General features: G+C 39.5%; 1 protein-coding gene across 4 annotated transcripts in view; it reads right to left on the bottom strand.

Annotated features, from left to right (window-relative positions):
- Nucleotides 1–24,178, bottom strand: part of TRPC7 (transient receptor potential cation channel subfamily C member 7) — a 70,224-nt gene extending 46,046 nt beyond the window's left edge. For all 4 annotated transcript variants that reach the window (XM_062587187.1, XM_062587188.1, XM_062587189.1 and 1 more), the window contains exon 1: nucleotides 23,426–24,178. In XM_062587187.1, the coding sequence (XP_062443171.1) occupies nucleotides 23,426–24,178 (753 nt within the window). The remainder of the gene's footprint in view (nucleotides 1–23,425) is intronic.
- Between the last annotated feature and the right edge of the window lie 711 nt (nucleotides 24,179–24,889).

Below are 24,889 nucleotides of genomic sequence, written 5' to 3'. Positions count from 1 at the left end.
TACTTGAACTTCTCCCAGAACTGATTAATAGTTTAGCTATCAGCAACATGTTTTACAATGCAATAAAACACACTTTACAGAACAGTAAGTTTAGCAAGATACTTGACAGAAATTTTGAGGTATATTTTAAGCAAATACCTCACCTTTCCTCATTGCGTGGCAGATCTTCTAGGAACGTGAGAAGATGGTCAAACAGAGGTCAGTCTAATGGGGTTTGAATTTACAGCACGTTTTACAGTTTAGATTCTTTCCTAGTAACTCTGACTCTTTCTTCAGGAACTTTCAAGGAGTTACAGATTGTTTCATCAAACTGTGGCATCGTATCCAGCTGAGTTCAGATGAACTATATAGCTGTAATACCAATTTCACTTTAAATGCTATTACCTTATACTTTGGTTAACCAATCCCAAAAGAATATCCAGAGAATACTTTCTATCATAGTATTTCTCTAGGAAACATGACCTCAGAAACTCAACACGAGTTCCTATGAAGTAATTTCACCTTGAAAAGAAACCCCTCCCACTTTACAAACTCAATTTTATAGGAAAAGGAATGGTATGTAGCTGACTTGATGGAAAGCTGCAAGAACACTGCCTTAAATTAAACCGTGATTGATTTTCACATGCTGGCACTTAAAAAAAAATGAGGAAAATGGCACCATCTGAGTAAATGCAATAAGTTAGAACACAATTAAGGCTACTGTTAATGCACTAACAAAATGGTGATATTAAAGACCTGGTGCAACAAATAGAAATAATAAGCATAAGACAGGCTCTTAACTGACTTGAGAGATCTTTTCAAATTAGGTTGATGAGTTAATTAAATTCAGCAGCTTATCTAATTAAGCAAGCAACTAAAAAAGAAGATCGTTAAACCTGGCTTTGATGAAATGATACTCCTTTGTACTCGTATATTTTCTGAATTATTAGTTCTAACATTTACACATAGCAACCTGCCTTCCTTGTTAGACAAAGATCTCAAAGCACTGTGCAAACAGTAGTTAATTAGGCAGCATAGCGCTGTATAGAAGATGATGATGTTCTTGGAGATGGCTAAATTTCTTCAGACAATTATTCCCCTTCAGAAATTAGATGTTCTTGATAATGAAATATTTTGTTATATAAGTTGGTTTGATGACCTTCTATTACATTTTTTTTGCAGCTGATTAACCCTTTCCTCCCCCTCCCCCAAAATTTCGTTACATTTAATCTTTCATCTAGTGTCCACTTACAGTCGGTCACACGCTGCCCTGTGTGCTGAAGGCTTTTCCTTCTTACGTCAGAATAACACAATATTACTGCGCAGTCTTTTTAACACATAAGTATTTGTTTGTGTAGCATCTATTTCTAAAGGTTTGCAGCCTGTGGGAATCACCAGCCCTGAGTTTTGTACCTAGACTTTTTAGTACATGCATGAGAATTTGGCACTAAAACTGGGATTCACATTAGCCCTGTGAGGGAATGATGAGAGAAAATGTGGTGCCTGTCTCTTCTTTGGGTTCCCAAGCATGACCTGCCCTGGGGAGCGAGACACCAGGTCTCTTACAGCGTGTATCAGAGAGAAAGGGCTCTTCCACTCAGAAGAGAAAAATTCAATATTCGTAGGCAGCCAGTGTTCTCACAGAAACAAGAAGCTGCCATCTCAGATAGGTATTGAGGAGAAGAGGCCAAGAAGGAAAGGTGAGGAGGAGCATACATACATCTGAGAGGTGGAATTTACATGCTTTTACCTGTCCAAAAGATTGAAATTTGGATTTCCCTTTTCCTCCTTGAGCACTGTAATCAAACACCGTGTCCTAATTGTAGTGTTCTTAAATGGTGATCAATAAAAACTCAAAATCATAGTTGAAAGGAGTCTTAATTCACAACAAACACGTACTTATCTCTGGTAGAGCAGCTGCATGCCCCACAGCAGAAACTAGGACACAGAGATTCCTATCAAAGTGACAGTTTAAGGGACTAAGATTTAAGATGTCTTCACAGCCAGGCAGAAAGTGATTGTACATTTGCATCCAAATCTGGTTCCTAAATATTTTGTGAAGATAGAGTTTGTAGGGTGAATGCTATCAAATATACAGTGAAGTAAGGTCTGAAATGTAAATGAAAGGCAAATTGTATTTTATGGATTCAAACTGCTCTTCTCTAATCAGTTCTGTGCTTTAATCTTCACTATGCCAAGATGAATTTCAATAAATAGAAAGCTTGTCTATTTACTGAAAGAATAGATGCCCAAACACGTATTTCAGCCTGGAAGTAACTGCAGGAATTGTGAAGGATGGCAAATGCAGAAAAATCTGAAAATAGATGTAGGCTGGAAAGGAAATGCCTACTTTTTGCAGGTAATGGAGACACTTAATTAGTCCAGTAGGTTATAAAAAAATAAGGATGAGAACTTTGCTAAGCTTTAATACCTTTCTCTATTACACTGTTTGTAAAGTTCACAAGATTATCTCTTAGCCAGCATATTTTAGGTAATTCTCATCACCATTTCCACATCATCTGAACAGCAAATATGCATTAGCTCAAATTATTTTTCTTCTTCTGCTTTCTTTAAGGAAAGGAATTCAGTTAGCAGCTAGGAAAGTACCTCTAAGCAACTCAGTCGAGACCTGACTCCATTCACATCTCCTCCAAGCTTAATGTTTCTACTGGTTTTATACATTTTAAGAATTTTTGTGATTGAAAAGCTTTTATGTTCAAAATTATTCTTAAGTTGACAAAAGCAGCAACACAATCTATCCAAGATATAGAAGGTATAAAGGATAAAATTAAGTAAACAACCTCCCAGCCAATGTGCAAGTGGGCTGGAGGGCAGCTTATTGCTGCCAAGAGAGCTTTCATACATGTTAAGAGAGGCCTCAAGGATCACTGAATGTACTACATATTCTCACTAGATCCCACTTATAGAAGCACCTATCATAAAGATCGTTGCACTGACTTTCTTCGTGCTCACAGTCAGCATAAAAAGTTTATTCTTTCTGGCAGTGCGAATACAGCACTCTGATCCTCCTAACGTATCCCTTCCTTTGCAAGCACAAGTTAATTGCTATATTTTCACTAAAATCTGAGATTTCCACAAGACCATCAGCCAAGCTTCTCACATCTTTGGCTTGCATACAGTAGCTCTGGCAATGCAAGCAGAAGAAAAGGCCTGCCTATGTTTAAAATACTGACTTGGGAGTCACAGTAAAGGGTGAAAAGCAGAGGGAAGCCTAGAAGGTTAGCAAATAAAATATGAGCTGGATGTACTGCTGTATTGGTTTCTGCACCAATGCTGCATAGATCACATGCATTTCACACATCTGGGAGCATCCAAGACCCAGCACAGAGGACTGCACCAAATGAAGGCACGCTGTGACAGTGGTGGGACTAGCTTTTGCTTAGGACCTGCTGTCCCAAGGCAGCAGTTAGTGAGGTATGGGGGCAACAGTCTGGGCGAAGATGTGAAAGAGCAGCAGAACACATCTTCACCTACTGTTAGTTACACTAAGGTTTCCAACTTGAAGATCAGACCCTTAGGTGCACCCTGGCAGAAGACAGAGGGACAGACTGCCATTATGTCACAGGGCTGCTAAGGGCAGGGGCAGTCCCAAGCCCACTGCTTGCTTCCACAGTCCAGGTTCAACCCCCAAACCAGACCTTCTTGGCCTAAATACCTTCCTGCAAGCCGTGAATCAGGCAGCTCCCATCAGTCTGAGCTACCTTCTAGCCTAAACGTCTGATCTGAAGCTGGAGCAAGCAAACCCAAGGTCCTCAGTGACCTTTGGGCGTCTGGACAGGCTGTGGCTTCTCCAGCAAGCGGTTAACTTTCTCTTCCTGCAGCAGCAGCAAACTGATGGCTGGAGAGAGGAAATTCAGCTCAGTTCTCAGTGTAGCAGGGCAAAGACGGATGTATTTTGTATGTAGACCATGACAATAGCCCAAACTTTCAAAGTACTCTGATTAAATCTCACATTACAGAAGTTTGAGGATCATGAGTTTTATAGATCAAATCAATCTATACAGTAATGAAAACCCACAAATCATACATAAAGCACACTGGGGCCTCATCCTGACATGCTGAGTGCTGTCAAGCAAAGATGAAGGGTGCCAGTAAGTACACAAGAGAGTCAGTCTACTTCAAATAATATGTGGAACATAGGTTTTTTGCCTATAGAGACAGTGAGTAGAGGATTAGGATAATGTTTGAGAATGCCATAGTATCATTTTTTTAAAAAACTAGAATATAATAAAAGGATTCCAAATTAGTCATTTCCTGCTTCTTCTGACACTGTTGTGCATGTGGAGTTAAAAATGTCTAATTCTGCTGTTTTGAAAAGGCTGATGGTACTTGTCATTCACTGCAATTTCTCTGAGTACCCTATTATTATCTGTTGATTATGTTCTAAATGAACTCTGTAATGTCTCTACATCTGTTCAAAATCATCCAGATTTCCTTCAGAAAAGAGTTGTTTCAGGTCAGAGGGATACAGACAGAGTAAAAAGTTAAAGGAAATGGGAAAAAGTAAGACCAGCCACCTATCTGAGTTAGTGAATGAAAAAATAACTATTTCAAAAGCAATTATGGTCAAGGGCTGAAGAGGAATTTCTTCATTCATGGGAGCCTACCTCCAAAATGCCAGCATTTTTTTCAGGAGCATTTTGCATGGCAAGCTGCAAAATCTGGCCTTGGTGCTGCAACATATTGTGAGCAGGTCTGTGATTTGCTGAACCCCTCAGTGCAGATGAGCTTTTACCAGAAACTGAAGTGGTGCCAATGGTTCAGAAACAGGATCAAACCACTTTATATGCAATTACAAACATCCTCCAGCTCCCTCAAAAATTTCTTTGGAGCTTCTGTCTTCCCAGGCCCAGATTCATGAATATGTTTGGATTTACATTTAAATCCTACTGATGGTGAGGAAATAATTGTAAGCATGCATTTTAGTGCTTTGCCGAAGCAATATTTTTTTCAGACTTCAGGAATGTGGAAGTAGGATGAGTCTGTCTGGGTCAATGAGCTTGCAGTTTTCTCAGTTGTAATTGCTGTAGGAGATTGTTCACTGCACAGTTCCCACAGTAAATAGGGCAACAGACCCACAGGATGGTGCATGACACGCAAATATGGAGCAACCTGTGCAAGTGCACTGTTCATGAAAATCACTCCAATGACATTATTCAGGATATTTAATTAAATTCGCTTTAATAACTGCTTCTGAATAACAGGCATAAAAAGCAAGGCAGGAACCACAGCCCATCACTAGATATCCTAACCACAGGTAATTCCAAGATTCGTCGTCTATGCTGCTATCTTGTACACAGCTAAATATTCCAGTAGCCTCTACTAAAGCTGCAAGATCAGACTTTGATCAGTAAAGGTAGCATCACAGATTAGTTTCCTTTCAAATATACAACCGTATTTCTAGATCAGAATGATTTAATCTACAGACTTTTCCTAGAAATAATTACAACCTAAAATTGCTTATCAATACACATATTTATTTACCCAAGAGAAGTTAATTAAGAAAAAGTGGAGCAGACACAGGGCGACTGTGCTAGACATTTTTCAAGGGATCTGCTCATCACATACTGTACGTCTTATAAATACAGTCCGTTGGAATTTGAGGATTTCCACACCAATCCAAGACTTCTGGAACTGATGGAGATGCATGTCCAGCATCCATGCCTGGGGCTATCAGAGCACCAGAAAGCCTCTAAATGTTTTCAGTGCATTCACAGACTGAATATGTGACACACGACTGCCGAATCCAGCTTCCTGCCTGTGAGCAGCTCAGCGGCTGTGTAGTCGGCAGTAAATCTGGCACTCCTGGGGAGCATGAAATTTACTCTGCAAATGAACACTATAAGCACGTTGCATAGGCCCTGTCTTTATGTTTCCTTGAAGCTCTTAGCTATTTGTATTTAATTTACATCACACATGCACATGTATCACGGACAGAAATAGCGCATTTCTTAGATTACCATTTTGAGGAGAAACAGCAGAAAGAAAATAAGGTGGACAAGTAATTCTGTAAAAACGAACAGAAAGTCCCTGAAATGAAAAAGCTGGTAGAAATAAAATAAAAATGAGAGGAGACAGAGGAGGAAGAGAAAAAAAATAGCATTACATTCTAGATTTGAAATGCACTTTGAAATAAACCATCATTTCACGTATTAAAAGCACTTACAAATATTTACTAATTAGATTTCAGATTAAATACGAAGTTGCTGGACAAATTTCCTTCTGGGTGTTTACGCTGCCTCTAACTGGCTGTATACTGAGGAAGGAAACAGGGCACAAGGTCTAAGAGGGGGAAGGCAACGAGAGGAGCGGCTAGGGGCCAGGCCAGCGCCGGTCCCGCTCACGCAGCCGCGCTCTGCCCCGCTGCGCCCCGGCGCCCGGGCAGCTCTGCTCTCGCACCGCTTCCGCAGGGCTGGCGGCCGCGCGCGTCGCTGCTCGTAGCTGTGAGCACAGCCGAGTGCGTTGCTGTTATTTCCAGACCGAACGCCCATCGGCGTAGCCAATGCCAAGGCTGTACAGTTAATTTTCCAAAAAGCACGTCAATTGATTTATGTTCTCTTGCTTCCCAAGCGGTGACACATCAGTGGTTTTTGGAACTTCGGGTGCACTGTGTCGTATTCGGTGGGCATGTCCCTGGAAATAAAGCCAAGTGCTCATCTGAAACATTTCACTACTCAGGTGCATATTGCTAAGCCTGTCTAGAGGTAGCAGCAGTTACTACTGGACCTTTTTTTCTCAGCGATCCAGAGCTTGACTTCTTCACCCGTGACGAGCATAATATAATAAACAGGCTGTTCGCATACAAGAGTTTGACATTTCAAAAATGTGTGTCTGGTGCTTTCCAAACAATTTGGGCCTTTCTAAAAGGAGCCAAGATAAGCGTGACAACTGTTTGCTCCCTGAGGAGCGCCAGGCTGCCGAATGGCTGTGCAGAGGGGGAACACCTCCTAGGCAAAGACTGCCTTTCCAAACCTGCCAGGCAGGAGACCCTGAAATACGTGTGCAATAAAGGAGCCCAAGGGCAAAGCAGACAGTGCTGTTTGTGCTCCCATCATTATTTCTGATCGAAGCAGTCCAGAGAACAAGTACGAGCTGACTGAGGGCTTAAAATTGTGTGGCATCCAATGAGTCATAAAAATATCCCTAGCATCATTACAGGGATTTCAGTGATGGATATATTAAGGCTGGTTTGCCATAAGAATTGTTTTTTCATGCGTGTTTTCTCCTCAAAAGGTTAGGCTCCCTGTCTGCAATCCATCTCCTAACTGGGGCCGCGGAAGCTGGTCGCTGAAGAGGATGGAAGAGAAAGAAACCAACCACTTTGCATCTCATGTTGTGCCACTCTGGTACACGAATCAAATCAGTAAAGCAGCTAGCTAAAAGCGTGTTCAGGATTTCTCTGGTGGACTTTGGAAATCCTTTAAAATATGTAACTGTGCTTTTACAGCATCCTCCGCAAGTCCAGGCTGTACGAGTAACTTTCTACAATAATGCACCGTGTGTCAAACGGTTTGTCTGAAGTCAGATATGAATTGTGTTAATCAGCAGGTTATTTCTTTCTTATTTCTCAATATAAACTTCATTGTGCAGTATGATTTATATCCTTTGTCGGTTCATAATAGTGAATGCAGGGTGAAAAACATTATTTAAAGTGGTAGATATGAGGAACAGATCCCATAAATTTGTTTTATTCCTGAATGTTCCAAGAACTCCCGTGTGGGAACTATAAAAGAGCAGCAGAAAAGATAGGTTTGCAGCTACCTGTTCCGTTTCTACCTATTTTACACTCTACTTATTATTTTTCTACCAGTCCTACTTATATTTGCTTATGGCAAATTGTTCTGATTTTTTATGTGAAACACAGCTTCTGTAGGATGTGAGCTGTTTCCACAACTAAAAAGATTGGAAAATGCAAAACATTTCCTTTTAATATCCCTTTAAATCTTTTTATTTTAATAAAGTTCTTAAAATGTGCTTTTTCTTTTCTGTTTTAATCTAAAAATTAATATGGCAAAAAGGATTGTTTCGGGCGGTAAAGACGCCAACCTATTCACCTTAAGAAAGAGCTGAAGGCAAAAATTGCAAATGGCCTTGACTCAGCCTAAACTTTAGATTCTCTGCATTAGGAGATTTCAAGACCAGTCCAGTCAATTTTTTTAGTAACCGTGTTGATTCTTTTTTCCACCTGGGAGACATAAAACACAGTCCCTGCACAGGGGAACACTGTGCACGCTGAAGTTAGCAGATCGCTTGACTTATCTAAAGCCCTGACCATGAACAGAGTATGATCCTTTTTTTAATATATACCTAAGAAGTAGCCTGAAGACTACGTCCAGCTTCTCCTCTACCCCAAAGTGACTTTTTTCCCCGTAGTTTTCGTTGTCTGGCAAGGTGACAGCAAACGAAGTAACCCCCTCCTTCCCGTCTTCCAGCACACGTACCGCGTGCTTTCCCTGGGCGCTTTCGGCTCGTGCCGTGCCAGGGGCTTTGCGCAGAGCCTGCCGCGCGGCCGGAGAGCTTTCAGCATGACAGCGGGCCCCGCACACCTCGCCGTGCCACCAGCATAACCAGGATGTTGCTCACCAACGCGCGCTGCTACTGAGCGTTGCCGTGGTACGTACGCGCACGCAAACAGGAATGCTGTTCGGCTTAGAGCTACCACTCTGTTCCAAGGCTCTGGAGATATTTAAACAGCCAGAGGACAGAAATTACGCTGGTTGACAATAATTTTTTAAAATTAGGATATTTAAAATATCAAGGTTGGCATAGCAGCTTCTCAGTATAAGATGGTATTTGATGTTTGATGTATTTCTCTTTCATATAATCTCAGCAGATTTTCAAACCCAAATCACAAGTCGAGCACACGCTTTTGATTCCTCAGCTAATTAAAATGGGGTTTTTTTTCCTTCTTTCAGATTTTCTCAAGCTCATTTGAATGCTTTTGCTGAAACACCTGTTTCTAGAAGATAGAGTCCCTGGATGTCATGCAAACAAAACAGGCTGTAAGGAGGTATTAGGTAAATACTTTGGCATGCAAAGTGCAGGGAATATACACGTTCAGTGGAGGAGAGAGGCTTTCTCCCTACGTCCTGTCAACAGCTTCTCTGAAGCATAGATTACATTTTTTTAAAATAATACCCTGTTAATTCTCCTGGTGAAGAAGAACTTAGGATCTGTCAATGCCAGAGGCAAAACCAAGTTCATCACCACATAGCGCAAAACTCTGAATGCCTCTGTGTCATCTGTGTGGGGACATGAAACTGAGAAACGGCTTTTTTATTTGAAAAACATAACAAAACAATAAAAAAACGCTGTCCCCTTCATTGGAAGAACCTTTATCTTAGCCTTAATATCCATCTTCGTACAGAGAGAATTCCGCTTTTATCCCGTATGCATTTCACAAGACCAGAAGTCCTGGGCAGCACTGGGGTTAACTTTTTTTGTTTGTCATCTGTTCTGTTTTTATTAGACCACTTACAAGCGGCAGGAGAATGGGCAGCAAATGTGCAGGTGTGACATGACAGATGTATCAGAGGGAAAATGTTACCTCTGAGCCACACTCCTTTCACATGCTCTCCAGGCTTTTTTGCTGTAGCATTTGACCGTGTTTACTACTTTCCTGATCTTCCTACTGCGTGCTCCGCTGGGGAAGATCAGCAGTTCCCACACATCCTGAGCCTGGGTAGGTAGTTTCATTGCTCTAAATGCATTAGCTACCCTCCTCCAAACTGTGTGGCTCTTCCTCCTCAGCTGCTTGAAACAAGATGATAGTGCCCCTCAAAACCAGGCGGCAAACACAGAGAGGAACCAATGGATTTAAATTTAAAGGAATTGTTTGCTTAACATGTCCTCTCCTAAACTGAACTAACTTTGACACTTTCAGCTTGCTTGAAGAACACGCTTATGCACTCAAGAGCTCTACAAGTCCTATCGCTCATCAGCAGTTTGGTTACAAGCTGCACTTGTGTACTAGAAAGGAGATTTCCCATAAATCCGACCTGCAAATGAATGATAACTTCACTGTGAGTAATGATACTCCCACATCCATAAATAAAATTAGCATGATCCTAATCAGATCCTAAACAGCTGTCTGACAGAAGTTCCCAATGTCCAACAACACCAGCACTCTGGAAAACTATTCAGTAGCAAGCCACAGGCACAAGCAGAGTGCAAAACAGTGAGTCCAAATTCAGGCCCCTCACAGCTCTAACTACCCAAGGAGCATTTCTGCAAACTCAGGTCCCAGCTGCAGCTCTCAGGCTTGCAGAACTCAGGCACTGAGCACTCTTGACCACCTGGGTGGACATCAGTCCTCCCTCTAGGAAGCACAGACTGAAAGGTGATGCTGCAGTGCTTTCTTAAGCAGAAATACAAATATAAAAAAGTGTATAATTACATTTCTCTGTTTTGAAATGAGTCCAGCTCCTGAGGCTTGGATACGACAACAAAATGACACAGTTGCCAATGAGTAATTTCCATGCCATATGATGCAAAATTCTCTGCAACAAATTACATTCCAGGAAGCTGCCCATTTTGATCATATAAATGCCAAAAGCCATGAACACTAAAGTACCTAGTATCATTTTGTGGCAGTATGAAATTGTTTGTATACCGTTCCTGTTTATCCACAATCCAATGGATAGTCTATTTAGGTGCACTGAGGATGAGTTCATTATAATTATCAACAATAACAACAATTAGCAATACAATGAGGAATAAACTAAACCACTTCCCATCTGCATCCACTTTAATGTCAGACTTGAGATCCTCAGAATGTGTTAGTCTGTTTACATTCATTAATGCAATATTAATTCTCTGCAGTGCCTTGGATAAATGTACCTGCCTCCATTCTCCCGTCTGCCGAGCTAGTATTATTATTCTATTCAGAGCAATAGTCCTAATTATGCTCATTTGTAGTTGCAGTACATAGCCTTGCCCAATGTGAATAATGAGCAGTAGTTTTAGGAATCCAGTTATCTTGGTTAAAATAAACTGTCTGGCTCCTAACTATTCCCTAAAAACCAATGCTGCTGTTAGCTGAAAAACTCAGGCATTTGACATTACTAATTAAACACAAAGCTTACCAGTATTTCCTTTAATAATGCAATGGTAATAGCATCATTTCCTATCTGTTTTCCTCACCAATAATTTGATTTTGTCTTTTTGAAAAATGTTTTAGTCTTTGGCATTCTGACATATACCCTCTTGGTACCATTTACTGCCAAGGGGAGGAGAAAGGGTAATTCTATTGCTACATAATTTTATATCAGCAAATGCTCTGAGAAAACTCTCTAAAATGAATGGTGAGTCTGCAAAAAAGGGCAAGTCCAAAGTCACACAAACTCTGGCTTTTTGAGGTCTGGTGACTAATGTGAAAAAGACCAACACGTTTTTCTTCTGCTTTAAAAACAACCAATTCCCAGCGGCAGGAGCCCTCTCTGCATTACCATCCAGTAGGCACACCATTTTTGAATACTAGGACTCATTTTGCCTTGCACACTTGGTGGGTAAGAAAGGAAAACACTCTGCCACGACGAACAAACAAGCAGTTGCCCAACTTGTTCCCCCAATTTTCCCCAGTGCCACCAGCACCTGGTTGCAGACTCGGTGGAGAAGCGCGCGGGGCAGCGAAGGCCACCGAGCGCAGTCCGGGGCTGGCTCTGCCGCGGCTCCTCCGCCTGCCCTGCACGGACCGACCCACAGATCGTTGCACCGGCTTCGCTTTGAATCTCTCTTTCGCAAGTCACCCCTCAAGGGCCAGGGTGACGGACTGGTTTCAACCGCGACTGCCCAAAGATGGTAGGATGATCAGCTGAACCATGATTTTACCCTGAGTACTGGAGCTTTTCTCCTACGTTAATAAATTGTATTCTTAATAAACACAAATTTTTAAAGTATTAATTAATCATGAGGAAATCAAGACATAGTGGAAAGTTGAAGTTTTTAAGTTTAATTAAATACCTAAATTATTTCTAACTCTTTGCTGTCAGTCTGTTAGACTTGAGTCGGTCATTATGCCTGCTAGGTCCATCCTCTTAACCATCTGTACTCAAAAAGCCGTTGTAGAGAGCTGTGTTGGCACACAAAGGACTAACATGATACGAGCAAATTATCTTCATTTCTAAAACCAAAATCAGCTCTAAAAACAAACAATTTTCTAAACACACAGTCTCAGAGAGGCCAGAGTGAACTGAAGAACAGACATCATAGCATCATTTGGGATGAAAGAGCTCGCAAAAGCCACTTAAACCAGCTAACTCTCTTTACTGAGCTATGAGATGTATAAGACTTCACAACAAACTTAATACTATATTCAGTTAATCTAATATTATTTCACTTGCTTTTAAGCCATAGTAACTGTAACTTAATATAACCCTGTATTTAACTTTGCCTTCCTACAAATCCTCTATAAATTCACAGCAAATTACCTCAAAATGGCAGTTTTCTTCTTTCTACTTAGTCAAGACACTTCCCATTCTCAATTAACGCGTTACAAGCTGACTACCAAATACCCGGAAATGGTCCACGTCAAAGGTAGTGACTCTCTCCCTCATATTCATTCATCAAAACTTCAAGTTTGGTAGAGCTTTTCCTTTCATACCCTTTCCTTTCTTAGTAATTTCATTGAATTAATAAAATTAAAACCTTAACTTGACACAATTCCAACGGCAGAAATGATGAAGGATGAAAAAAAGATCTTTCAACTCCAAACCATTTTCTGCTAAATATAAAATATATTAATATGCTCCATGTTACTCTGTGTGAAGTGTTACACATTCCAATATATTTCCTGAAAGTCATGGCTCAGTATTGCTACACTACATGGTGAAATAAAATAAGTTACCATTAGGCCTTGACTGTTCAGAATAATTTATGAAAATCACCCCACACAGCATAAATTAATTTTTAATTTCTTCAGTTGCACTCAATGTTTAAAATCTATTTGGACTTGGTGCAATTGCCAGTGCCAGGCCACGAGAGGGGAAAAAAGTCACTAGTGGCTTATGCTGCGCATTGGTGCAACACACTCTTGTGCGGACAGAGTCATTTGCCAGAATATTGAACCTTCAGATTCCAAAATTAAATGATGTTCCTGAGAGAGGAGAAATGTATCTATTTAAATTGCTGTTTTTTCCCTCTGCTGCTATGCATTGCTCCCCACTGTGATTACCTGTATGTGCGGGAGATGCTCTGCTCACTGCCCTTATCGACTCCAGCCCTGTAGGTCCCTTAAAAGTATATCAAATAACAGGGATTTTGCACCTTGAAAGAAATTTACTCTTGATAGAGGATGAGCTGCATTTATTAATATGAAAATAGTGACATTCCAGGAGAAAAATGACCTTAAAGCAGCTGAATTGTGCTCAATTCCTACTCATTTGGCTACAAATTTCACACTTATTTCTATAGCTGGCTAAAAGGTCACGTTGTTCTCCTTAAAACTTATCTGCATGAAAATGCTTCTAAAATACCCGACAATGGTGGGTGAACTGCTGTACTAAGACCTCTCTCTTGTTACATTAATGATTTCCATTGCTTCTTCTTTACATTCAGTTCACTAGAGTGAACTTCACCAGTTGCCTCCCATTAAAGTTTATAAGGGGACTGCATTTTATTTTGCATTTATATGATCAGGTCTGTTGCTCACCAAAGCTGGAATCCTGATCTACTACTAGGGTTTTTATATGCAATCAAAATGGAAACGGTAAACTGTAAGTGTCGCAATTGCAATGCTTTAATGAACTTTAGTCCTTAAATGAACTAGAAATTGCTTCCTGAAGAGCTGTAATAGGTAACAAACATTGCATTGATGGTGTGCAAACTACTGTTGCCAAAAGGCTCATCTACACCAGCATCATGGGAAGCAAAGAAGTTTTCAAGTTCTTTCTGGCTTGCCATCTCCAAGCGCAAAAGTTTCTTCCAAATAATTTTTTGAGGGACAAAATCCTTTAGGCATCAGCGAGAAGATTCCTCTTGATACTGAAGCATTGTCTCTGATTTGGCATGCTCTGAACGAACCTTTTATCCCTTACATTCTTTTTCAAGATCAAGACATGGGCTTATTCATCTGGGAAAGTGAGGAGAGCGTTTTCCTGCATAAAATATTATGTCAACTTGGGAGCTTGTTTCTTTCTTTTTCTTTCTTTTTCCTTTTTTTTTTTTTTTTTTTTTTTTTTTTGGACCGAGGTTTGCTGGGATATTTTAACAGCATTTTCACCCAATCATCCATAGGGCAGGTTAAATGATGCAGTAGACAGTTGCCAAGACACAATTTTAAACAACTGCTCAGTGACTAATATTGTTGTTGGAGTTGCAACTTTCATGAAATACAGTCTAATTTTTGGAAGAGGTAGATGTGGGGTTTAGATGGCCTTAATTATGAATCATAGTTGCTGTACTGTGAGTAGATGTAGACAGAGACTAACATACCTTCATAGATACAAATATATTTTTCAAGACAGCAATGGGCATCATGGTGTTGGCATCAGTTTTAAACCATTCTTAAAAACTTTGGAGAATTTCTTCACATGCAACATTTTAAAACCATTTTCCTTGGGCAATGTGCCAGGCACAAAATTATTTAATCATAGAACAGGCACAGAAAGAACACTTACAATAACAGCTCTTGAAATGCAGAGGATATTTTTTAATTTATGTATATTTAAAGAGAACAATAGAAGAGTCACAAGTTTGTTTTTAAGGTCAGGAGGATTCTCTATATTCATTTGCCACAGTCTCTGCTCCACATCATGCCAAATATATCTGCAATTAATTAATGTAGCTATCAAGACAAACACAATTTAACATCTATTAGTAGTGTGTTTATCTTGGAAAAAAGAAGAGCATGGAGAATGAGTTCTTCAAGTGTGGTGTTCCACTTGGCGAGCCAAACACAAATTTCAATATAAGGCTTAAAAATATTCTCCTCCTCCCATGCTATTTCCATGATAGTTTTTAATGTTCTCTCTTATTTTGACATCTACATAGCTCCAAAAATACGGTAGGATTTTAATGAAGGGAAACATACTTTCCTGCTTTACTGGGCCTTGAATTATAGACCTATACTGGGCCTGCATTATGACTCAGGTAATTGACTGTACTTGGTAATGCATTTGCTTTGCACAAGTAAAAATTGCAAAAAAAGAACCTCACCTTTTAAATATACATATTTTTAAGGCAGTGGAGAAAATTGGCTTTTAGGTGAGAGGAAAAAAAAAGAAAGAAAAAAGGGCAACTACTTCTTTTCTAAGGCTAAAAAAATACCAAACCACACCCCTGACCCTTGGGGCTGGAAGGAAGGGAGGGTGTCAAAAAACAGTGTTCTCACTACAGATCAACAGGAAATGTTCAGATCCCCAAAAAATAACTGGAAAAAAAAAGACTGCTGATTATTAGTGTACATTTAGAAGGAGCAGTTTTCATCACTTCCGCAGACTGCAGCATAGAGCTCTTCTGCCTGGGCCCCAGAGGGCAAATGCATTCAGTAATATATGCATTTTCGTTCTTTCTCAGGGATCATACTTGTTTGGGGAACAGATTAAGTGAGGCATGCTTTTGATATTGGGCATCCAGATGATTTCAAAGGCATCATGGATTTCTGTTAGAGAAGCTGAAGACGCTAATGCAGTATAGAGCCAAGAGCAGGAGCAGAGAACAAACTAATTGGACTGTAGATTGCAGCACAAAATGGGTCTGAAAGGGATGTTTCTGGCCCAGCCACACCAAAGCCTAGTATTATCAGGCATTAATTTGGGATAGAGCTGAATAGCCTGCTCACTCAAATGAAAATTTAGCTGTAAGAGCTACAAGAGGTAGTAGTGGAAGGGTCTGCACCTGGAAGAGGTGGTTTTCATCCCTGAGGAGCAAGGGGAGAGACATGGCTTACATCAGCCTCAACTGTTAGCGTAAGATCACTTTACAGGTACTCTGTACTTTAACTCCATCAAACTATAAAATACTGGACAATGTGTTAATTACTCTGTCACACAATTAGCATAACAAAAACTTCACAGTGTATCTGACATAGCCTAAAATGATTAACATGTTTCTGCGAAGTGTTTGGTGTGTATGAAGTGCTTAATTTCTTCACACTGAGTCCAAATATACAAATACTGACTTTAAAACAAAGGCAATGGATGGCTTTTGGAACAAAAGACATATATACAATATACATAATTAGGAACTAGATGTATTTATCAACTTAATAATGTGGCTGCTACAAATTATTCATCAGTAATGACTGGATTAAAAATACTGCCAATTAGTTTGTAAAATACTTCATATATTATGTTGAATAATACATGGATGGCATTACAAGTAAAATTAATAAGTCCTACTGTTTTTCATATTTGAATGATTATTTGTGAACATCATCTAGTGATGCAGGTAACTCTGAAGTCATAAGCTTAGTGAGTGAAGAGAAGAAAACAAAGTATAAATCATGTATGATTGATTCAAAGTCTACATTTTTGGCCATTTTTGTACTTGCTTTACAGCTGTGCACAGGACCTGCCTCAAGAGAAAATGACTTGGTAATACTGGTCCCTCATGCATACCAAAGAGTTTACAATGATTATGCTTAATTTTCAGCATAGGAACTACTTAAGACTGAAGACTGCTGTGGAAGAAAAAATAAAAGCAGTAGCAAAAAGAAGCAAATATACTCCACCTATCAGAAAAGACTCTAGAAGAAGAAATTCTTCTGCCCAATTCCAGCAAAGTTAAACAGCACAAGTGAAAAGATAGCTTTTTAAAAAACGCAAGCACCATCTGGATGAGAAAAATAAAAACGAACAGAAATGCTGGCAAATTAATTGAAAAACTAAAGTAAGACTGGATGAATGTAACCCACAGAGCTCCAAAGAGCATCTTGGTTAAGTAAGAAGTATGACTCATAAAAGCTCTTCCCAAACATATTAGAAGCAAGGTTCCTGCCAGGGAGTATGTTGAGGCAAGAGATTATGGAAGGATAAAAGTGTCATTCAAGGAAGAGCAGGCCAGAACACAAAAATTAAGTGATTGATTTACAAGAGTGTTCATGAGGTTAATTAGGGAGGTTCCTACAACCTTGGGAACTCTTTATGGGGGAAGAAGTCTCCCGAGCTGCCTCCAATCAGATAGTCGATAAGTGCAGAGAGCAAAGAAATACAAGAGTTTGTTCAGTTTTTAGAGGAAGCATATGTCCTCCCTTCCAAATTTTGGATTATAGTGTTATTATTTTACATCCTGATTTTTTCAATACAATTTCTGTCTTTCCAAGCTCAGTGCTGTCCTCTAGTCTCACAAAATATTTCCCCGTCTTACTGTTTTTCTTCCCAATATTTTGTGCTCATTTCTCTTTCCTTAATCATTCATTCATTTCAAAAAGTAGTAGCCTAATTATGATTTTTAACTCCATGTAGCTAGTATTTTTCATCTCAAAATGCTTCCCAGACGGGACCACAGAGCCTTACTTTTGCAGTTAGCTTATTTCAAGTTTTCTTGAGACTTCAGATTATTTTTTTATTTTATATTCTTTATGTTTGTTACTACCACACTTATTTTCTCACAAGTTTAAAAATTAAAAAAATAATCTATTTATTTTCTGTTTGATGGGTTAAACTTATTTTATTAAATCAAATGATACTAATTTATTTGAGTAATCAATATGAATTTCCTTACCGGAGAAATGAAGTAGTTTATAATCTCTAACGTGGTTATCCTCCCCATTGTCCATGATTTGCAGATGTCCTGAGAAATTAAGAGGTTAGAACCTCTTATTCAACACTGTGAAGTTGTGATTCCTCGGCAAGATATAACCAACCATTTCAATGCCTATTACTTTGCAGTAGCAGTACAACAGCATCCTCAAAGTGCAGAATCTGCCCCCAATTCCTCATTTGCAGAGATAAAGATCATAAATAATGAGAAACTTTACAAGGTCATTTCTATTAAGTTTACATCAAGCTTATGCTGTGAAGTTAACAATTTACATTTGGGTAGGAAAACAGTGGGACTGACTTGCTGCAACAAGAGTATCATTGCAGGAGTGCCAGATCATCACTAACTGCTACAGGTCACCACGTCTCCTGGGCTGTTTTACCAGTCTTTTGGCAGCAGAATTTAGGGATTTGAGCCTCAGCTGTCCTACGTTACTGCAGCCCACAGAGATGACAAGTAGTTCCTCGCAGGCATCTCTCCAGGCATCTACACGCTTGACTTGGTGCCACGCAAGCCGTTGGTCCCCGTAAATAACCCAGCAGCCAGCTGTGGTCTGTCACCTGGCTCTGGCAGTGTCTGCTCGTGTGCCCAGCAGAGCAGGTTCACAGCGAGATTGTACTTTTGAAGCACTTCATCAAGGCACATCCTCATTTTTTTTCTAAAAAAAGGGGCAATAGTAAAAAGTAGAGTGACAGCAAGAGACATTTCATTTATAAACAAAGCAGGTTATGCTGTAGTAAGTGAACTGATACTTTTGGTAGGCTGGATTAAAAAAAAAAAAAGACGACACACCATATGTCTTCCAGGTGGTGGTTTTGATCAGGCCTTCAGTAACATTTTAATCAACATGAGCTGAGATCTTATTTACCACTTATGATTGGTGAGATCTTTTCATAGCCTCCTTTGCAATTCTGTAATTTAATTTCTCCAAATTCCTAAATGGAACGAATTGGCCGATTGTCTTCATCACAAGGACGTTCACTGATCTTGAAGCGTGTAGTCAGGTTGCTATTTTGGGAGCTTGCGAGGCTGTAAGATCGACCTGCGTGTAGAGTGGGATCACACCAGAAACAGGAGCGCGCACAATCGTGGCTTTAGGAAAGAGTAAACAGAGCTGCTATTCTGTATTTCATTCACTGTTTTCAAAACGTGTGTAGTAATATTAAGTCTCCTGTTAGAGACAGTTGCAAGGGCAATTTTGGCAGTCGGTTTGCTAGAAAAGTAATACCCTAACAGGATCAATGGACATATAAAAATGATTCTGTTGACTCTGCTGTTAATATTCCGGTCTTCGAAATGAGTCACCTGGCTGCGAACAGCTGGCAGCTACGCAGACATCTGCGTATGGCTTCACACCAAGGTGACACCAGGGAGGTTGATTTCTCCAGGTCGAGCTGTGTTCTGAATCGGAGGGCAGCTCGCACCAGCCGGGTTCTTGGGCGGTAGCATGTTCTTATGGATCAGTCCTGCCTATGCTTTTGATACTGGAAGTGACTTCAGGTTTACTTGCATGGGTAAAACCAGAAGAATACAACAGGCAGATGAGTGAAGGATTATTTGTTTCACACTCAGGTTCAGGGTCTGCTAGCTTTGAAAGAAATGGAAGTGTACATAGATTTTTCAATTCAAGTAAATACACAGCAGGCCCTTGTAGCTTCAGATACTTAACCTCTCCCTTTATGGTCAGCTGTGTTTAATACTCAGACCTAGTTAAAAGCTGTAAAATATCTTAACATAATGTGAGATATGCACACACTGATTGGGAGGTTGTGTCACATTGGTAAGAAATCTTTTTGCAAGACTTTAGCACTGGATAATTTAAGGAAAAAAGCAGAAATTACTTCTATACCAACATAACATTACTCAATATTTTTCTTTTTTTTCTCATCAATAAGCCTTCCAAAAGCTGACATTTGCTTGCATTAACAGCTGAGTAACATTGATCCAAACCATACATTTATTCTAAACAGTGAAGCAGATCATCTGCTGTGGACTCTTCTAAGCTTCAGTGGAAAAGCACTGTTTCACCCCAGTGGAGTATCTGCTCCAATAAAACTCAATATTGATCGGCTCTGTCAGCTTCCATCTTTCTTCCATCTCCAAGTCTCCACTCTTATTATTCTTTTCAGCATGTGGGAAGCCACAGAGTAGTAGACTATCTCGATCTCACTTTTGAGCCAAAATCAACACATCAGAGTGGGAGTTCAATAGGGCAGTACATCCACTTCAGAGCGACAGCCGGGATGCCTGCTCACGCTCCTAAAGGCCCTATTTATTGATCGATGGAAAGGCTCTGGAGGGCCAGCAGTGAGATTTAGCGTATGTCTAGACTCCCATTTTCTCCTTAATTTTACTCCCATATTACTTTGTGATGTGTGACATTTATGCAAAGAGATTAAATAAAAACCACAGGGTAAATCTTGAAACCTAGCAATTTAGGGTGAGAACAATTTATTCAGCTTCTACCTCTGTAAAAAAGAACCAATCAAAATGGTTGTCGCTCAGTGATCTTCACTGGAGTCTCTCTCAAACTGTGGCCAACCATAGCTGATTCAGCTCTTACCCTTTAATGGGTTTCACGTGACTGTTTTATTTCATATCTGTACAGAAAGACTTAATTCTAATAAAAAAAATTAATGTTCTCCAAAAACATAGTGCATGTACTGTCCTCTCAGCTGGTCTTAAGTGCTGAATGATGCTATTGTATAAGCGATTTAGGACAGCAAGCAGCAGGTGAGAGGCACCACATTTATATTTTAATTAGCTCATGCTAGGAGTTTCTTCAGAGGTAGGTTATCTAACCATCTTAATTACTATTTGTCCACCTACGTTATTAAAATCTTACTCATGTCCTTCAGTTTCAAGGACCCTGCAACCTTGCAACATTTGCATACCTCCTGCAAATGGTGTTGCTAAGCTTGCTTAGAAATAACTATTCTCAAATAATCATAGATGATAATTTTTTAAAATTTGTTGAGCGCTGATGGTAATTACAGAACTTTAGCAACTGAAAGTGAAAGTTGGGGAAAGTATTATTTTAAGAACAATCTATCCTCCAGAGCTTGTCTGATTTCATTAATTTTTCATAATTTGCAGGCTTCTTCAATACATTTCAGCAACTATATTCTTTTTCTAGCCATAAAATCCTGAAATGTCAAATTCAGTGAAAAAAAAATCTGCTGTACTCTTACCCTATTCTGTGTCACACTGATTACATTAATAAGAATAAATATTTTTGAATAAATACATACATCTCATTTTCTCTACAGTGAGAATACATTATAGTACTTCAGATGTTTATTATTTCCAAAGATATTAATATACTGAAATAATGTGACAGATTTGAAGTAAACTATTGGTAAACTATGGTTTAACTTCTGAGCTACTTCACTAACATATGTAGATGTGTGTTGCAGAGGATATTCCATAAAGTGATGGAATCGTAAGGAATTTTCAGGAATTTATTGTATTCCTGAAAATCCGATAAATTAGCAGAAGGTTCCTGGTAATTTCCCTCTACTGATTTACTTGCACCCGTTTGTTAATGCCGGGGAGCTGCAGACTAACCCTCATGAGGCTGTTTAACATTCGATCCCTTGTTTGCTTCTGGAGGATTCATGTATCTGCTAGTGCTGGTCTAGACCATGTTGGCAGTTTAATGAACAAAAAGAGGGATTCTGGTAGAAATATATTTACGACTATGCAGCAAGACACTTACCAGAGCTGACAAGCATGTAATACTGGAGCTGCTGATGCTCCACCAAAGGTATATTTTCCTACTGAAAAGAAACTGAAACATTAATGAGATATTAATGTTAACAGTGGATATGAGCGCTTTCACGCTGGAGTAACCCTCACTTAAGCAGCCAGTCTCGCTGAACTCAATTAGGCTACTTCGCTAGGGACAGTCCTAAAGCTAGGACCAAATGCCAGGCAACGAAAAAATCCCCTTTAAATTTTCATCATGTTGGATCCTTCCAGTTCTTATTCACATGGGTAAAAAGCATTTGCAAGATTTTGCCCTAACCGAATTCCTAAAAGAGATTAGTGGTTTGCTTTTTTTTTTCTCCCCCTCCCCATCTGTTACAGACTTTCTACTAAGTTTCAAAAGAAATAGCTTCAGAATATATTTCCTGTCACTTTTAAATTGGAGAGGGTATAGTTATAAACTCTAAAAAGAATTCTTGGACACTTGAATAGTCTTCTAAATCAAAAACAATGTATTCCTGGCAGGCATCCTGCCCCAGTTTACTCAGAACATGGACTTTATTACCCTAGTGTCACTGATCGTGACTGTAGCAGCGCAATAGTCAGAAAAGTCAGAAAAATAAGTCAGAAAATAGTCTTAGGTAGATGACTGAGCTACTGAAAAACAAGTTTTTTTCATGACTAATTTGTCTTAAAAAGGAAGATATGCTATTTATGGCATGTAAATGACTTAGAGAAATAATGCAAATGACATTGGACGTTTACAAACTTGTTATGATAATGCAAATCTTGAATAACTTGTAAGAGAGTTCTGCAAGTTCTACTGTTATGCTTAGCATGACTATAAATATCGTAACAATCTGATAATTTTTCCCCTCCTTTTTTTCGTGAAATCCATCATATAGAGAAGCAGTAATCAGCCATTAAGATGCATTGTACCATATTTAAATTATTTTGCAGAGCACTAGAAGTACTTAATTTATACCTTTTATAATTATAACTGGACTAGATTATTGGACTCCTAAACCCATAGTCCAACCTCTCTCTATACCTCTGGCTCTGAAGCAGGTTGCTAAATGAAAGAAACTTACCTTTCTTACAAGAAATAAGAGTCTTTGCTTTCAAGAAGAAATATTCTAGTTTTTATTCCTGCTGCAAAAATACACATTCTAAGCAATCACAGTGTGCAACATAAAAATTCCAAGGAAGGATCGCTCTGCTGTAATATTGAATGCTTAGTCTCAAGTATTTATTAACTGGAGGAGGTATAGAGATCTGAATCTATGCATAGTTAACACATTTAAAATGCTGAGTGATAATTTTTGCCTGTAACATTCTTCAGAACATTTGTGCTCCTCCCTCCATAGGGCTAATGCATTTTATGTTCGTAATATGCACATATTCGGATTTAGAGCAGTAAGAATTAAAACAGACTATTCTGAAAATACGAAATGTGAAAATCAAAGGTATTAACATGCAGCTTTGCTAATATTACTTTGCTTCTCATCAGTTGCTCAAAATGGCTGTGGATTTGGGGGATAGCATGACACTTAACAGTAAATCTCTCTTTTACATACAAAATGGTGGATGAAGATGAGGAAAATCTGATATATTTCTTTCTACATTGTTAAAAACAGCAGTGAAAGTGCTTGATTTTTAATGCCTCACAGAAGGAAATAACATGCTAAATTCTTACAAACTACCATTTGGAGAAATGGAAAAATCTTCTTTTTTATATTACCCTCTTCCTCCTCAAGTGTTGGAGTGGGAATGATTTATTCCCAAACATACCTTTTCACTTGCAATAAAACCTTGATAAAGTCAAAATACAGATCAAAGCCTCCCCTCTCCAGGCTGTATTGGTGACTGATTTCTCACTTGGAATTCCTAAGACTGTTTCTGCAGCTTCCATTTCCTCCCTCCCCCAAAACTGTGAACCAGGACTTAGTTCCACCTGTAGAAGATAGAGCACCCTGAACAGATTCAGCCCGAGGAAAAAGGCACGGTGGTGAATTACCTTAAATTCAGTTTCAATGTTGGCTAGTCTGGCCAATTCATTGCTTAGCTCTAAAGCAGTAAGGACAGGATCTTCACTGGAAAGAGACAAATAAGCAGCACTGGCTAATCCCTTGTAGGCATTCATCCTCGATCGAGAGTGACTAAAGGAATCTTTCCTCTGTTTCTCAACACATTCGTTGCACTTGCAAAAATAGTCATGCGGCCTTTCAATCCGCGCGCCTTTTAGAAGTAAGATGTGGACGATTTCATACTCCTGGCAATGGGCAGCAAGTATGATAGGGGTAATGTCATGGGAGAACCGAGTTCCATCTTCGTCGTAGGCGTAAAAATCATCATCTCTCAGTTCCTGCTCAAGGGGGCTAAGTGTGAGACGCTGTCCTTGTGCAAAGGCTGGGTGGTTCAATATTGCTTCTACAATGCGCACGTATCCTTTACTGATGGCTAACAAAAGTGCATCCCCAACTCGAGCAAGATTCTCCTTTTTAAGGAGGAGTTCCGTCACTTCCAAATGCTCGTTCCCTACTGCCAGCTGTAGGGCATTTTGTCCCATGTAATCAACACAGTTGAAGTTCAAGGTTTTGGATTCCTCCAGCATTTTTCGCACAACAGGAATGTTGCCATATTCTGCTGAATCCAGAAAGCGTTCCTCTTCGGCAGTTAGGCTGGTGCCTTTCTCATTGAACATATAGGCAGGGCCCCGGATGGCCTGCCTCCGGCCCTTCTCCCGAAGGGTTGTGTGCCTTCGATGCATGTTTTTATAATTGCTGTTTCTCAACCTGCAGAAAAACAGAAAGGATGGTTGGTTATAGCTTAGAAATTCATAATCTCACATAACCTGAAGTAACATCTCATTAGGATCTGATCTTGCCAGCTTTATAAGATCTGAAACACATTTTAAAAATCACTTGGCTATATGTGGAATAAAGGAGAGTTTGCTGAAGAGCAGCCAAGTTCTTTTCTGACGTTTAAACCCTTGTGGATTTTGACAGGGATACTCCAGAAGATCCTTAACTTGGAAGCAAGCAGAAAAAAATTTGCATAAACACCTTGTTTTCCATTTTTATTTGTTGGAACTTCATTAAGTAGTATCTAGGAATGGTGTCCACAGCGTAATTATGTCCCCTAATTAGTATTATTGGCTTTTATTATTGAGGGCATGAGTTAAGCTAAAGAAAGTTGATGGACTCTCCGTTTCAATAGACTTCACATCTGGCCCATAAACTGTTCCATAATGTTAAAAAGGACACACCTAACTTTAAACACATAAGTTTAATGGTACCATTCATGCAATTAAATTCCATTGTATTGACTTATAGCCTTAAACCTGCCTTATGTGGTATTAATTTGTGCAAGGCAGGGGAGATCCTGATGTTAAATACGGCAGGGATAAATTTGTCATAAATTCTGCTAAGTTTCAGCTGCTACAAAGAATACACAGCCTGAGTAAAAAGGTAAAAACAAC

This window comes from Rhea pennata, chromosome 14 (genome assembly GCF_028389875.1).
Source record: "Rhea pennata isolate bPtePen1 chromosome 14, bPtePen1.pri, whole genome shotgun sequence".
In the NCBI taxonomy this organism is placed as follows: domain Eukaryota; kingdom Metazoa; phylum Chordata; class Aves; order Rheiformes; family Rheidae; genus Rhea; species Rhea pennata.
Note: the sequence above shows the minus strand (reverse complement) of the source record. Positions and strands in the feature narration are given on the sequence as shown.